Here is an 18255-nt window from a genome sequence, read left to right as displayed (position 1 = left end):
GAATATTTTCTAAGGAATATAAGTATATATATATATATATATATATATATATATACAGTTGTTTCAATATTTTGAAAAATATATATTTAACTTGATAGTGAAGTCCAAATATACAGATATATATATATATATATATTTTTTTTTATTACTAATTTATAGGTTTGGCTATGGAATCGGAAGCGAGTTTACTAGTAGATCCAAGTCCATATTGGGATAGCGAAGAAGCAGATTATAAATGCGATTGTCCGGGACCTCCTCCACCTCCACAATTTCGCCTTCCACCTCCTCCCGCTCCTCCAACTTCCAGACAATGCCAAGGAGGATACGATTCCGACTTGCCTTATTGCCATATCGACTTGGTCGAAGCCGAATATAGTCAGACACCATTTCCTTCGCTTCCAGTCATCGCAGTTTGCTCTTCCATCATAGCAGTAGCTCTTCTGGTCGCCATATACGTTTTATGGAGGTAAGTATACATAAATAATGATTTTCTTATTGGTTCCAAACAATTTTTGCAGCGATTTATATACACACACATATATATATTCTTTTTGCTTTCACTCTAACACGAAAAAATAGTATTATCATCATCCTTCGGTTCGTCGCTAAAGCACGAAGTTCTTTCTTATCCAGTAAATGTAGCCAGACATAACAGTTAGTAAAAGACGTACTTAAAGAGCTATAAAATGGTAGAAATAATGGATCCGCTTTTTGTCAGTCATCGCAACTATGTCGTTCGCATTTACCTCCCACCCCGAAGGCTTCATCATCTAAACGTCATTGGTCTTAAAAGACCATTTAAAAAAAAAGAGAGAGAGAGAAAGAAAGAATGAAGAGAAAATTCGACTTTGAGAATTGGGAGATGATGAAAATGCAAATTAGATCATTAAGAAGAAGATAGTTGTCACGAAGCTAATTAATATCATTTTCTTTCTGTTGGGTTTGATGTTCGTTAAGTTAAAGGAAGGATTTGGATGATTTGAGAAAGTGCTCGGATCGATGATACATAATAATTATTTTGATCGAAATCTCGTTTTATATACCCGTTTGTTATTCTAAGCTTTAAACTTTTTTTAGCCTCGTTTAAAATTACATAAATAAACCAGAGCTCGTTTCCTTTTAGATTTTAAAGTCGTTCCACCATTCTCCAAGTTATAAATTTCGTACAACTCTATAACTTCGTGTGGACAGAAACAGCGAAAATTTATAGATTATGTTAAGTTTATTTAATTTCTAGAGCAGGCAGATTTCATCAAAAAGCTTTCTTCCAGTTAGAAAAAACTGTTTATAATCGTTTTATCACGTTTTTTTACATCTTTTTTTTTACATCTTTTCCAACGTGGTATGATTTAAGATGAGAAAAAAACATTAAAAAATAAAAAAAAAAGTTATAAGACGTATTTCGATTTTTTAAATTTATAAATTGCCTTTTTTTTAAAAGTTTTTCATTCTTTTTTTATTTTAGAAAATTGCTTCTATCTTACATTTTAAAAAGAAAATTAATATTATTTTCCTCCTCAAAAATTAAAGAATTTTTATTATGAAAATATATATATATATATATATATATATATCTTTAATTCTCTCAAACTTCTTTTCTTTATAATTTTATTTTGTAATATTTTTATACGTTGACAAATAGCTTGAATCGAAATGAAAATGTCTTGTTAAAAATTAAAGAAAGAGACATTATTTGTATATTCTGTCAACAACAATTTATCTAAGCAAAATCTCGAAAAAAGATTTTCAAAATTTGGCAGCCAATTCGCTTTTGTATCGTAGACGTTGCTCTTTATATATATATATATATATATATATATTCTAGTTTATTTCGGTTAAAAAAAAATAGAAAAAATATATATTTGAATACGTTGGTAGTCAAGTTTTCAAGCCTTATCAATGGGAAAAATATCGATAAGAGAACGATTACGAAGAAAATATTAATAAACATTTGGGAAAATGATAGGTTTGCTGTTGAAAAAGTAATTAACGGATGCGATAAAAATGATCATTTATAAAGCTATCAAAATCGATAATTATTAAAAATACGATTACCCGAAGTGATAACAACAAATTACACCAACCATTATCGGTACTAATGATTACATATGTTACAATAGTAATAATTAGGTGTGTGTGTGTGTGTGTATATTACAGATAAAATTTCTTACGGCTGTTAACTAACGACATTCGAAGATAATATTTTATTACACAGACTAATTTGAAAAGCTAATCGGATAAAGAAAGAAACGGATTCACGAGTAAGATAATAGAATCTTTTAAATTTATTCTATGTTTGGATCCATGTTTGTCTTATTATTGTGTAGTGGTGCGTGCCAAAAACGGTTCAGTTTAGTCCCCGAAAAAAGAAAAAAAAAATTATCCATTGACGTCAATAGCCCACCTCATGACACGTCGTAATTAAAGTGCCACCCGAAATCTATAAATAGAGGAATATTTCAGTCCCGGGAAATTCCAATCTTTGCCCCTTGCTTCAACGATTTGTAGTCGAAACGTCTGAGATTTAGCTATTGCTCAATTTTATTTATATAGTAGGTAGCTAGAATCTAGAAATTCGAAGCTGTCCACAGCCAATTTACTTAACTCTGCAGCGGTTTAATGAATATTGTATGCAGAGTTTTATAGATAAACCTGACGTGATATTCTTTTGTATGTTGTTAGGTTAGGCACGCTAACGACCCCTCGGACCAATTACCTCGATTCTTTCTTTTTTTTTCTAGTCGTAGTCAGTAACATTACCATAGAAACTCTTCTATTAATTGCGTAGTTGTTACTGATCTAGAACTCCAGGCAACGAATGAACTGTGTCATCTCCAAGCAGTCACAATTTTCGATTAATTACGCTGTGATGACATTGCATTCTACTTTTAATTTTTTTCTAATTAACGTTAAGATAATGATATTTTATTGCTAGAGTAGTTAATTGTTATATTATTCGAATTAAATCTATTCATTTAAGCCAGAACGGATCTACGCTTTTGTAATTTCAACTAAAGTGCCTACATATCGATTGTTAAGCGTGAAGTAACTATACATATATAAAATTGATTTTTTATATATTTTATATTTAATTAAGTACCATTTAATATAGAATTTTGAAGTATTTTATGATTAAATATTTAAGTAAGACGTTCAATGTTTTATTGGCTCGGTTCAAGTTCGATGTTTTATTGACTCCGAATCAAGTTCAATGACATTGTTGATCGCTCTGCTAAAGGTTATCTATCATTCAAAATCTGTTTTGTGACAAGATTATGTCACGTTTTATTTATATTTCCCATCGATATGATAAAATTTTATCGACATTTTCTGACATTGTTTCCATTCTAACCGCCAACAACTTAAGTATTTACGTTAAAGAATCTACAAAAAATTTATTATAAATAAATTAAGTCAAATTGTCCATCAATAAGAGAGATCTTTATATGTTAAAAAAAATAGTCCTCACCTTAAGTTTATGAGAGTAAAATGTGTTATATATTAACTGGAAGTGTACAGTCTAACACTATAGTCATTTAAATCAGATCCTAGCAGAGTTGAATCCTCTTTCTAATACATGAATAGAATTTTTTTTTTTTTATACCCGACCCGGATCGACCCTACAATTTCCTGTGCCCCTCTAACGGTCTCTAACGGAAATTGCCCTTCCGACAGAGTTCCTCAATAATTCTGCGTCATTTCCCGAGCGTTTTGGTGGCAACTAAAACAGGATTTTCTTATTATACATTCAGTAGGAGAACCCCCAAAAAACCGGCACCATCGCGCCTTTTTGGGTCCCTAATTGGGTGAAGTGCTTCGTGTCCCAATAGACTATACTACCCATGAGAATACAATTTGCTGATTAAAAGTGTCGAGAAAATTAGTTTGAGTTAAAAAAGTAACCGATCCTTTCTGTACCACTCTTATACATTAGTAATAAAATTAATTTTTAAATGTCTAATTTGTTAAAAGCTACTGAGTTTTTCAGCTTGAATAAATATATATATATACAGTATATTGTGTGCTTTAATAATTATAACAATTGGTATTGCTGAGAAAGACTAATAAGTATGAATACAATAATCGATACAAAATCTACAGAGATGAAGCTTTTTAATTCTTTAGATTTTTGCTTGAATTATTATATTGTTAACAATTAAAATTTCAATTGTTTCTCACAAAGTCTAGCTTCGTGATAAGCTCCTTAACTAAAAACCCGTCAGTACAGCACGTCTTTAATGGCGATTTTAAAGATTTTTTAATGGTTTTTTTTGACGAAAATAAATTACTTATTGCTCATATATTGTTTAAAACCTTTTTTATATTGATATAATACAACCATTTTTAGAAAGAGTTTTGTCATATTGAAAGATGAAAGAAGGCCATTTCTTGATTAAATGTAGTCTCAGAGAATAAAAGTTGATACATTTAGTAAATGTATCGAGAATAAAAATGATAAAAACAACACAGAATAAGTCTCTGTATCATAAATATAAATGAGATAATTAATTAAATTTACATTTAAAAAAAAAATAAAAAAAAAAGATTTTTATGAGTATTTTTACGTATATTATGCTATATAATTCCCGAGTAAAATATTATTTATTGTTATTATAAAGTTAAATTTGTAACATTAAACTTGCTCTATTTTCTCCTGTTTTTAAATATATTTACATAATAACACAATAAATTCTCGTTGTTTTGTTGTTTTTTTTTTCATTACAAATAAGGTTATTAAATGTTTAAAAAGCGGCATTCTCTTAATAAGTGATTTAATTAACTAAATTTATTTATTTTTAATCAATTAATAAATTATTCCATTTTAAAAATAACTAAATTAAATAATGTATGAATTTTTCTCTATAAATAGTCTTTTAATTATCGACAATATAATGAAAAAAAAAATCTAATTTATTCTACTGTTTCTTTCACTTCTATAGCTTTAATTATATATGTACTGTACTATAATGATAAAGAAATGACGACGTTTAATTGCTTATTGTTAATTAAATGAATTTAATTGCATTAGAAAGAAAAAAAAATATATATATATATATATTATAATAATTAATAAAACGAGGTTAATATAATGTAACCTCTTATATTACACACGTCGAACTGGTTAAGTTAAATATTATTTAAAAAATAAAATAAAAATTCTAAAAATAAATTTGTTTTCCTGTTTACAAATTCTCTTGTTTAAAAATATAAAAATATAATTAATACGAAGAGCATTTTTATACAGGATAAATAATTAATTATACAACAAATGGATGATGGATCTAACTATTGACATTTATGTTGAATGTTCTCGTATATAAACGATAAAATATTACGTTGGATTTGATTTATTTTTAAAATATAAATTGAAATTTTATTATAAAGTTATGCAGAATCGACTTGGAAACACAGAAAAATCCTATTAAATTCTAAAGTCAAAAGTCTGTCGACAACGCTGTTATTTTTTTATTGGAAAAGGTCAAAGATGTCGTCGTTCCTCTGATTACTTAATCTATATCTCTATAATATATTTGGACATATGAGGGAGCAAAGTCCGAAGGTATTTTCTTTCTCTCTCTCTCTCTCTCTCTCTCTCTCCTGTAAACAATGTCGATGTGTGTTGGCAATTTTCCCAATCATAACTTTGTACAAACTGTATACTAAAGTTTAGATGTCTGTTACTGATAACATTCAATCCCACGCGATTTACTAAACAACATTATTCGTCAAAGATAAATCAAATCGTCAATGAAGAGTTAACGATAGATTTTAACCATTTATTTATTTTTCCTGTCGTTGGTATATAAAGGATACTTTTCTTAGTACAGCACAAAGTGATTTTTATATTTCACTCTCAACATATTGAAACAGTTTACTAGAGTAGAGACCATTAAGTAGCCTATAGACTATAGAGATTATTGTAACTTGGGAACAAAGAATAAATCAGTTTGAATTCTTTTTTTTTAAAGCGAAATTACGAGAGAGTCTCAGATTTCAGTATAATTTGTCAATATTTTTTAATGTATAATTGGTGTTACAGTATACTCTCTCTCTCTCTCTAGTCATGGAAAAATAATTAACTTTCCTTTTTGGATGCAATTTCTACAACAGTTTCTAATTAAACTTTTATATCTTATTTATTTATCGTCGATTTTTACCTTTACGTAACTTATATATAAAATAACAGAATAATAATTAATTACAGAGATAATTTTAATTACCTTCGTTATAAAATATCGTTTTTTCCTCTCCTTCTCCACATTTTTAAATTGCTAACTAAAGATGGTTAATGATACAGAGAAAAAAAAAAAAAGTGAATTCTAACTAGTTATTTTCTTTTATTAATAATTTATTTTACTTAGAAATTCGTATTTCTCACGGAATTTAATACGTAATGTTTCCATTTTAATCATTTAATTTCGAAATTCTTGAAATGCTAATTATAGGGCCTATTTTAATTTCTTTTTTCGGTAAAATAAATATTTATAATTGTATATATAATCCTCGAGTTTCTAGTTATATTCTATTGGAAATATTTATTATAATTTTAAAAGAAATAATAGATTTAATAAGAATTTCCTTTTCATCGAATCATATCAAGTATAAGAAATGAACTTTATGATGATGTCTTATACGGATCTTTAGGGAGGAGAAAGGAAAAAGATAATAGAAAAGATTCTTATGCTAACAAAGACGTTGTTACAGGATATCATTTCGGAACAAAATTTCAATTGGTATTCAGAAATCGCTTTTATTCTTCTCTTTAACTAGCAGAACCAATTGAATTCACGAATAAAATAATAATAATAATAAAACATATATAATTGCTCATCCAATCGATACGAATTCGGTACGAGTAAACCATAATCTAAAAGTAAAATACGAAATAAGATAGTCTGCCTTAATAACAATCGTATTTAAATCGATCAAAAGTTACCATTAAGGAAAGAATTACATTGTTAGCTGTTTTATTATTACTTCTGCGGCAATTTTTTCTAGTAAAAACACATAGTAATAATAGTAATTTAATGTACGAAAGACTTGAAATTCTAAATATCTGGTTTCTATTTTTAAAACAAAGTAAAGGATTTACGAAATGAAATAATGAAGAAAGTATGTTAAATAATACATTAAAAATTTATCAGTAATATTGAATAACAAATATATGTTATTGCCTTTATTTACGTTAACAAAATAAATCGCATTCGATGTGACAGAAAACAGGAAAATTGTTGTCTTTAGCGAGGCGCGACCATACGCATAACAAGATATCGACAAAAGCAATATAACTCAACATAAAAACACCCACTGTCTACTTGGTTTCTATCACATTAACATATTCATCGTCCGTTCTATACCTTGTATTTTAGAGAATAAAATAAAATAAAAATCGAAGACTGTCGCGAGAAAGCAAAATTCTTGAATACGAAATTGTTTCTCCCCCGAGTCTCTTTCTCTCTACTTGTTTTATTGCTTTGAAAGATGTCCAGGAACTTGTCAGAATTCATTTTTCTCAAAATAATGTTATCAGTTTGATCCTTTCAATTGAGTCTCGTTAATTATTGCTTTTTTTTCCCCTCTATTATTATTATATATTAGAAAAAAGTAATTTAATGTCGTCCTTGCCACGTTTTTTTGTTGGCTTTATACATAATTTAGAGGAAGAAGAAGACAAAATTTTCATCATTAATAATAAAAAAAGTATATATATATATATATATATATAAAGTTGATTATTTCATCATTAACCATAATTAACTCGTCGTGTGTATATAAAAAAAAAAGAAGTAGATTTAGACTAATGTTTTTAATTCACCATTAACGATTTTTCTAAAAATTAAATTTAAAAATTATGAAAATGCTTTAAAGGAAAAGTTTATTTATATAAAATTAAAAAAAAATTCCTTCGAAAGTTTCTACTTAATTTTACTTTAATATAATTATTCTTTTTTATCTTTTCTTGAATTAAATTATTTTTAAGAATTAAGAAAAGGAAATTTAATATTTTAAAATAAAATCCATTGATATAAAGAAATATATTGTAATGGAAAGTACACACACACACACATATATAGTATACGGCAATGTGTAGCAATAGAGAATAAAATAGGACCTTATATAAAGTTCTGTACTTGAATAGAACAAGCCACTCAACTCGTTTGACTAGGCAGGCATTCCAAGGACAAACATGGCGCGATTCTAAAGAGATTAACATATTGTAGCTAAACTATACGTGTTTATCATCGAAAGGATATTTTGTTTATTCAAGAGAAGCACTATATACAGTGACTGATTAAGTTATAACTTACATGTTGCCAGACATTGTTCAAACAAATCTAATCACGCACTTCATCTACGTACCGCTCTTTCTCTTAGAATCGGATCATTCAGTTTGTGACAATTTAATCAAGACTTTACATTACAAAATGTTTTCTCTATTTATAAACTTATTATTACAATCATTTCTCCACTTCCTCTTTACCGTTTTGATTTATTTTTACAGACTATCTTCATTTTCCTTTCCAACGACATCATTAAATTAAGCTTTTCTTTTTATATTTTTCTCATTTTTAACAGACGTATAATTTAGTCTAACAATAGTATGTAGGGATTACATTTGGATCTGCTTGATAGTTATTAACCTGCGTGTGTCACAGTTAAATATGAATGCTTCGTTTAAAAAAGCTGATGTAAAATTAATATAGATAAAGAAACTTGTAATCTAAACGTATATATTAATCAAAATGCACGCAATTTTCGTTATGTATCGTCTAATTTTCATATTTTAAGCAACGTTTAAGCATGAAAGTATCTATAAATTCTATTTTTGCATTAACTCCTTTCATGGATTAACTCCACGAAGGAGTTAATCCATAATCCAAGGAGTTAAACTGCATTAACTCCTTGTTTTTGCATTAACCCCCTAAATTCTATTTTTGCATTAACTCCTTCTCCAAAAGAATATTCCTTCATTTCATAGAATTATATTAATTTTACTTTTAAATAAATGAAATTATACACCAGTAAACTTATTTTGACGAAAATCATCTTGTATATTTTCATATAAAATTAAAATTTAATCAATTTTAAGACATATTTCTCTTCTAAATTTAAATAATAAATGTATAATTAAAATTGCTGTTCAAATTCACATTAAGTAACAATATAAAAGTAAACCACAGTTGGAGTTTAAATATCACAAGTTGTATGCTAATGGATGAACCAATAAAATGCTATTATGTCATTCACCCAGAATCACAAAGTAAAACCCCCCTCGGGTATAAACAACATTAAGCAAACGTTTCCCACAAGTCACTAAGGGGGATCGTCTTTTCACCGAACTTTTCTGAAGCGTTTCATTTAATTTTCTAAAACGAAATGAATTATTTATTACGTTATTACTACAACAAATATTTATTACACAAGTTTTCAATAAAATTCTATTTTAATACTTTGATAATTTGAATAGATTTTTCGGTAAATATAGTTAAAAGTTATAGGCCTATATATATATATATATATATGCACGGTGTATAGATAGCTTTTATCCACTCGAACTTTTAATTATTAAATTGTTTAACGCTTTGGAATTATCTTTTCGAAGATTTTGATACCGTTTATACAAAATCTATACGTTTTTTTTTGCCCGGTTTCTTTTCTTATAGAGTCGAAATCGAAATTGCTTGTAGCCTGTTTGTACGTTTATTTCTCGAAAATCCGTTATTGATGGGCAAGTGCATTCGGATATCAGAAATGGAATTTTTGCTGGTGAAATGGTTCATTGGATTTGAATCCTTTTTTTTTAAATTTTCTTTAGTAAAATATATATCTTTTTTTAAAACTTTCGTCAATTTCCTTTATCTGTATTGTTTGCTATCGAAATCTTTTCTTCTTTTTTGACATTTTGTCTTCGATTACGTGAAAATATCTTTACTGATTCTTCTTCTATAGCAGTGTGAAATGTTTTTATTTACAGTTCTTTCTCGAATTATTTTATATAGGCCTATCCTTCTAACCCTTTGGAAAAGATAAAAGAGAGTTTATTTATTTATTTATTTATTTACAACTGCTTTTTTCCCCCTGTAAAGGATGAAGACGTTTAGTTTAATATACGAGTAATTTCTGGCAGGTCTGTTCGAACACGTAATACAACATCGTAACATTCAAGAGAATTTCTTCTTTATTATGGCCTGATGACCCTGGTTACTTCTTAAATTATATTCTTTCTCGTTATGTACTAGATGTATGAGAGACTAAAGAGACGAGCCGCACTTAGAAGATTTGTCGACTCGTGCTTATAACGTCTGTAGATTATTAATCTTTGCTAATGTGTGTGTAAATGTCGGATTCTTTGGGGGGTGTGAAAAGTCGTAAACGAGGCGAAATGTGGGACTTATTCGTGACTTTTGCTCTTTTAACCTTTCGTGGAATGCGCGGTTTTAGCATAAGATAACGAGCGAATATCTGCAGTTGCTAAGGGAAGAATATAATGTGTGATCCTCCTTTCGAAAAATGGCATTAAACGAGAACGTGTCGTGTCATCTGGTGGCAAACGAAGTAACTAAAAGGAGATTTTTATATAAAATATTTTCGTACTTTTATTTATTTATTGCTATATAAGGGATTCTAAACAAGTTTATAACGTTCTTTTGTATAAAATTCAAACTTATTCACGTTTCGTTGAAAGATAAGTGAGGCGAGAAGGCACCTTTCAAAGTGCGAATAAAGAACTGGTTTTCTGAGAATCATCTCTGGACAATAAGCACAAATCAGGGAAAGGATTGTGATAGTATTGAAGAGTTTGGTGTCTCGTTTGACATACTCTTTCCTTTTGTTAGAAATTTTTCTCCTTATTTAAGAAGAGTTCAAAACACGCTGCAAATTACTGACTTAACAGTTGTGAAATATAACTATAAACGTATTAAATCCTGCTTTATAAATCCACTTACACGCTTATACAACTCATATATATTTGTACAGTACAGTACATTCGTAAACAAAGGAAAAATATATTTTTATCAAGAAAATCGATCTATCTCTTCCTCTTGGATTTTTTGTTACGTCAATGATAATTATTCTAATGGTAATATAACGCTACAGCAATTTACAGGTTTCGGAACACGTAAAAAAAGATTCTTTTTAACCTCGCTAATTTAGATTTATTCACTAAATCACAAGTGAACATTTTATTAATACCAGGCTGTCACTGAAGTGTTTGTCTATTCGCAGGCATAAGAAGAAAGTCCAGAACTTCTTGCCATGTAATCACAAGCCGAAAGACCGTTGTGACCTCTCGGGGTCGAATGGGGTTACTTATGATGATGTCCTTATACATCATCATCCTACCCGTTTACCACCTCACGGAGGACCAGAAATGCAATCAGCAACTCCATTCGAGGTAAGAAAACAAAGCTTGTATTTCTTATTTCTTTCATTTATAACAAAAATGAAGTTACCGAAGAATTAATATCCTTTTTTTTTATAACAACACTCTCAACACTGTTTATCTAATGACATCATCTCGACTCGCCCTTCATTCTCTAACCTTAACCCGGATGTTTCTAAATTTATTGTACTTCCAAGAATTTGTTTTCTTGTAGAGACTATATCGATTCTGTTTCGTTACGAGTTAAACAAGCATCCAAATCGTACATCAATATCGGAAAGCAATTCTTCTAGTTGTAACGAGTTAAACCCCCTCGGAACAAACTCCACGTTAACAACAACAACAACAAACAACAACAACAAGCAGAAGTTTTAAGTTGCTTCATCATAAATCACACTCCCGTTACTAATTTACTTTCCTGACATTAACTAATTTACACATTAACTAATTGCTGTGCTTTTCTGGCCAATCACGTAGTGTACCAGTCTAATTTTATGCCTTACGTTGATAAATCAGTTCTCTTTCGACCTTTTTTTTAATTATTCTTTATCTTATTTTTTCGGTATGACAGCCATTAAATTGGAATAATATCCGCTCGCATTATAAATATTTATATATACTTTTATGTATTTATTTATATATTAGCTTTTTGAACTCGTCGTAAGAGGTCGTTATTACGCTATTCAATTGATATTCCACAAATGACAGCTAGAACAACGTGCTGCCATCTCTTATCGGTACACACAACTAAATTTTGCGGTTTATCGAGCATGTCCAGTTAACCACCTCTTAGAGAACAGATTGTAAAACTATCCAACGACATTTTTAGGTCGTGCTAGTGACATTTACAGAACAGGTAAATGTCACGCATTGTGATTTTCTTCCCTCCCTACCTCATATGACGTCTCACGCAACGTCATAAATGTGTACACTCACCTTCTAATTGGATAGGCACGTGAACTTCGCGTGCCATCACGCAGAAGATAGGCATACACGTGGCGGGTATAGTCCACTGTCAGAAATAAGTAGGTCCCGCTCTATCATGGTGTTCCTATTGATGGCAATTAAGGGAGATTATTAATCGGAGCATGCGTGGATAACCAATACGAAAGGGGGGTCGTTCAAATCGCGTGTTGTTATAGTTGATTTTCAGAAACAACGTTTCTCGCTGCACGCATCGGATATATTCTTAGAAATATAACTACATGTTTAATTTATTTGCATTAAAAATGTCCATAAGACTGTATATAACGCGCAATTTTCTTTTCTTTTAACTATTAAATTCCACCCAGTCGCTTAAATTACCATTTTGTTCGTATACGTTAAAAATTTCGTGCAGAAAGTGAGAAATAAGTTTCTGAATTCTTTCATATTACAAAAGATACATCAGTTAAAAGTTTAATGACGTTTTAAATATTTTTAAGGAACGTGCCGTACAAACAAACACACAGACACACACACCATTTTGCTTTTTATGTATGTATCAGGTTTGTTTCGAGTTAAAACGGGTGTTGCTCAAAATTACTGTTGCGTTTGAGAGAGCAGAAACATTTTTCTTTGGATGAAAATGGTTTTATTGGATAGAAGAATCCAACGGAATGATGCACGGTCCGATGACGACCAGCGAAAAAATAAAATAAAATAAAATAAAACCAAGCTAAACTTGTTTGTTCATGGGCTGGTTCTTCCAGTTAATCTCTTCGGTCGAAAGACGATCGTCATAAAAGTTTATCGGTGTTTTTAGTCCAGTTTAATCCGCTATCGGTAAAGAAACCGACTTTAGTCATAAATGTAGTTTCGTCTCTTATAGAATATATGTATATAAAGTTTCTCGGGATAAAATTTTATGAAACTACTGTATCTTCTCTTTAGCATTTTCGAATTTGAATGCCCACCTACTGTTAAGAAATGACTTTTTTTTTCTTTCGCCCTCCTTATTTTTTTAAAATATAGAAAATGGCGTATCTATATTTCTATATAAAATATGGAGTGAGAATTATTAATGTTGAATAGTTTAAGGGCATAATATGTATTTTACCTCTAATACAATTTTTTTATTATTAAAAAGTGAAAGCCGGTTTCTCTCGTTAGATGCTGCCATCTATGAGAATTGTTTAAAAGTATTATTATTTTTTTTTTCTGAATACATTTATTGATTTAATTTGAATATAAATTAGTTATTACCGATTACAATTGCCTTATGTATGTATATGTTTTCAGCTATTCGATCTAAAGTACGATAGCTACAATTCTCAAATGACACCCCTCAGACAAGGTGATTTTCCGTATCCTTTACAAGAAGTGACGTGCGGTCGAAACAAGAAAACGAAGGATCACTTTAATCCAATATACGAGGAAGTTTCTGGCGGTTCGGACGAACGAGCAGATACACATAGCTACAATTCCGACATGGAAGATAGTGAAGTCGAAAGAAGGACTACGGATAGCGAAGATGATTTTGCTGAAGATGAATTGAGTTTGGCTAGAGAAGAAGGCAGTAGGCCGTGTTCCGGTACTAGTAGTGTCAGAGGTTCTACTGGGGGTGATCTTTGCAAAGACGTAGGATCGAGCGATGGAGAGGGAGTAAGCAGCGAAGAAGAAGAGCGAAGAGGACTATTCAAAGTTCAAGATAGTTCTGTTTCGGTTCAGGATTATCAAGATAGAAGCGAAGATAGTCAAGCGGGTGAAGATCTTATATTAGGACAGAAGAGTACAAGAAGAAAAGGTTCCGACAGTTGTTATAGGGAGCTAGCGACGAACGAAGAAAAGTCTCCGTTTCAGAGTCCTACTTCGTTATGGTATGGAGCTTACCAAGATTCTTACGATCCAGAAAACTGGCCTAGAGAAAAACCCGTTATGATGGGCGTACCGCAGTCAGAAAATAAAAATCGCGAAAGGTCGACTCCGCAATTTTCTACTTTTCATCCAGTCAATAAAACGCCAGAAGCTGAGAATATATATTGCACTATCGACGATGACGATGATGCGAATACCAAAAGAACTACCACCGATCCTCCAGCCTGTACATGATCTCCAAACGTCTGAAACGGACCCTTCAAATTACCAAAGCTGAATGTCTGAAGTTAGCCAATCGACATCATCCGGTCCGCATATTCCAGGCTGGGTCGGTAACTCTTCCCTATTAATCCCCGTGTGTTGAAGATTTCACAGCCGACACGAGCTGGTGAGTGACATTTCATGTCGTAGGGAATTTTAGAAGAAGAAAAATATTTAATTTCTTTTTTCTTTTATAGGCAAGTGATACGCCACAGTATCCATAGAAATATCAACACATAATATTTAAAAAAAAGGAAGTGTTTAGGTAATTTTTTTTTTAAATTTCTAAAGTTAGACTTAACCATTACTGGATCCCTTATTCGACAGGTTTGATATTATATTAATTTAGAATTTTTTTTTATATGTTTGAGAGGAATGACACGCATTTAGAATATATATATATATATACAATATACAGTTGCTTCGCACGTAAATTCACTTTAAATATGTTAAAAATTTGCCGAAATTATTCTTTTAAAGTATTCAAAAAATAGTTTCAGATGTCGTATAAGGGATTTTATAATAAAAGTATTTTTGAATAAATTATCAAAATTAATATTATTATTATTATTATTATTCATAATTACACAGAGAAAACCCAGTTTGAAGATGGCGGATTATGATTCTAAATGTGCCTTGTGGTTATGCTATAAAGACTATGAACTTTGTCTATGTGCTGTAAATAACTCTGGAATGTCTTCACAGCTTCCGAAAAAATGAAAACTGCAAAAATGTGTCACACGAAGCAAGAATGAATGTCTGTTTTTCCCTCAATATACATTCCCAATGTAATATTAAAGGAAAAAAAAAATTCTAAATTTATAGTTTTGCAATAATAAATGAATAAATAAATCTAATTCTTTTTCTGGAATTAGATATTTGTGTAAAAATAATATATATATATATATATACAGTAATTTGATCATGATCAAATTAAATCGTGCAATAATAATAATATTTTAATAAAGTTTGTTATAAAAAAAAATGTTATTTTTAATTTATTTAAATTGCAAATTTTTTAAAATAAATTATAGAACATTTTTTTAAACGAGTGATTTCTTTATATTTAGCGGTGTTTCCCAAGGGGGCTTTGTCTACCCCTTTCTAAAGACTCTGTTGATACAAAATAATAAAAAATGAATTTAAAAATCGTTTTATACCATTAAAATTTAAAGGTTATATCAATTATAATTTAAATAATATATCTCTAGCATATCTTTAAATAAATAGAATGGTTCCTTGTGGATTTCCAGAGATCGTGTTGGAAAACTCTGGTACACAAAATCACATATTAAAATTAAAAAAAAATAAATAAATAAACGATTCAAGTAAAATAAGATAAACAAACTTTAATATTTAAAGTAAAGATTTTTAAATTACATAATTTTTTTTTTATTTTTTTTTTCAACGATTAAATCAAATTTAGTGGGGAGAAAATGATTCAATGTATAATATTTCAAAATGATTATAACTTATTTAAAAAATAAGTTTAACAAAATAATAATATTCTTTTGTAAGTTAATATTTTCAGAGATAACAAGATATATATATATAAAAGGAAACAAACGAAAGGAATGGTTAAATTTTAGTTATTATAAAAGTTATATGCAGAAGTTGTCTGTCTTATCGATTGTTTTCTAGGAAAAAACAAATGACATCAATTTATGGGCATCTGTTTCTACTGGGAACTGTAATAATAAGATGAGCAATTCTGGTATGAAAATAATAGGATTTGGCCTAACTTACATTCTTCTGTAGATACATAAAAATATCTTATCTACTCTTTTTCTCTCAACTATTTCTTCTTTCTAAATCTCAATTTTCCTTTAATTTTGTAAATTCTACAATTCTTATCTTTAATATTACAGTAATTTACATCTATATACACCATAATCTCGTTAGTTTTATATGTTATATATCAATTTTTATTAATGGAGAATGATCTTTCTATGATCATTAAAAGATAAAAATGATTGAAAATATATCCTCTTTTTTTTATATATATAATATATTTAAAGAGTTTTTCTCTTCTTAAAATTCTCTCTATTATCTAAAGCTACTGTAAACATAGTCGGAAATATAAATCTTTCTTGAGAAAACCAACTTTTATAGAGTGATATTAGTTTGAACAGTTTTCTTGGAGACATAATCTTCAAGAAAATATGAAAACAAAATGATGAAACACATTTTCTCTTCTTTTGGGGGATTTTTTTCATCGTGTAGATGACATTTCCTTTGCTAGATTATTTCTTCCAAGCAGAAGATAAGATTCATTCTACAAACCAACAGAGTATAAATTCGAAAGGAAGGATTTTCATTTGTTATCTTTTTCCTGATAAAAATATAATAAAAAAAAGAAAGAAAATATAATCAGATTGAGTGTAAGGTGGGCGAAAAATGTAATTATCTAACTTTATTATGGATTTTTCAAACTAAATTTTTACTAGAATAAAAAGTTAATAAGCAAAATGTATTTCTTTTCCTCCTCCTCCCCTCTCCTCGAGAATATTTAATCACAATTTTCTCTTTATTATGATTATTGATTGTAGGTGAAACATTTTTAGAATTTATAACATTGAATTTTACTAATTTATCTCGTCGAAACGTTTAAGAATTAAATCCTAAACGTAAAATATTTAGCATTTTTCTCATAATAATAAATTAATATTATTCAAGTTTTAAAGATAAAATAAAAATTCTCTGAAGCGTCATAATTACAAAATACTAAAATGATAATTTGAGATAATCCTTGTTAAATCAGAAAATAAACACGGTGTTATCTCGTCGTTTTAACACTTTCGAAATGGAATAAATAACACTTTATTATATAAATATTTAGTTATTTTACTAATATTAACCATTAGAAATGTGATTGATAAGCGATTTCATCAACATTTTAAAATTTAATTATTAGTAAGACTATTCGACTGAATAAATTCTTTAGAAATGATGTCATAATAGAAATGAAACTATAGTTTATACAGTATTATTACGTCATTTTCGAGTAATTTATTCCCATTATTACATCACCTGTCATTCTGATATACAGATAAAAGTGTATAAATCAATAAATATATCGAGTTTAAACACATTTCTACACAATTGAATCAATGATCGAGGTCCTATTTTCGTACTAATTTCCAAAACACGCAACTTAAATTACTCTCCACAGATGGCGCTAACTATTATTTTAACTGTAAACACCTAAGATCTATAATACGTTACTTAATAACATTTCGATCTGTTTGCTGAACTCTTATCGGAAATTATGACTTTTCAAAGTATATTTTTAAGCGAAAAATTTATATATTTACATTATAAAAGTAATAATTAAACCTATTTAAGTACATAATAAATTAAATATTTTTTTTTGTTTGTTTGTAAAAATTTTAATCATTCTTATAGGGGGAATGCTAGCTTAATGACTGAAAAGTATAATTTAATACAGTAAAAAGAGAAAATGAGATGTCTTTTATTGTTGATAATCAAAGATTTTGGGCAGAAGACCCTCTTCAATTTGTCATATGCACAATTTCTTCAACGGTATCCGTTCTAAATGATACATTTTATATATAAAGTATAACAATATTTAAAAGGGTGGAACCTTATATTTAAAATGTATAATTTGGAGTGGATATCGTGGAAGGACTCGTGCCCGAAATGAATCTTTGACTGAGTATTAATAACAAAATACTTCTAAAACAATGATTAACTATAATTAATTCCTAACAGTGGATTCACAATAGCGAGAGAAGCATCTTGTTATTTCGTAACATTAATTGGAACACAATATTCATTGAATAACTATATTA

General features: G+C 29.0%; 1 protein-coding gene across 2 annotated transcripts in view; it reads left to right on the top strand.

Moving 5' to 3' along the window:
- Positions 1 to 15380, top strand: part of LOC136989632 (uncharacterized) — a 28462-nt gene extending 13082 nt beyond the window's left edge. For both annotated transcript variants that reach the window (XM_067287860.1, XM_067287859.1), the window contains exons 2-6: positions 160 to 466; positions 11230 to 11398; positions 13607 to 14570; positions 14641 to 14708; positions 15035 to 15380. In XM_067287860.1, the coding sequence (XP_067143961.1) occupies positions 168 to 466; positions 11230 to 11398; positions 13607 to 14416 (1278 nt within the window). In that variant the 5' untranslated portion in view covers positions 160 to 167 and the 3' untranslated portion in view covers positions 14417 to 14570; positions 14641 to 14708; positions 15035 to 15380. The remainder of the gene's footprint in view (positions 1 to 159; positions 467 to 11229; positions 11399 to 13606; positions 14571 to 14640; positions 14709 to 15034) is intronic.
- The last annotated feature ends 2875 nt before the right edge of the window (positions 15381 to 18255 follow it).

The sequence above is a fragment of the Centruroides vittatus genome, unplaced genomic scaffold (genome assembly GCF_030686945.1).
Source record: "Centruroides vittatus isolate TY-2023 unplaced genomic scaffold, ASM3068694v2 scaffold_712, whole genome shotgun sequence".
Taxonomy (NCBI): Eukaryota; Metazoa; Arthropoda; class Arachnida; order Scorpiones; family Buthidae; genus Centruroides; species Centruroides vittatus.
This window is presented reverse-complemented; position numbering and strand designations above follow the sequence as displayed.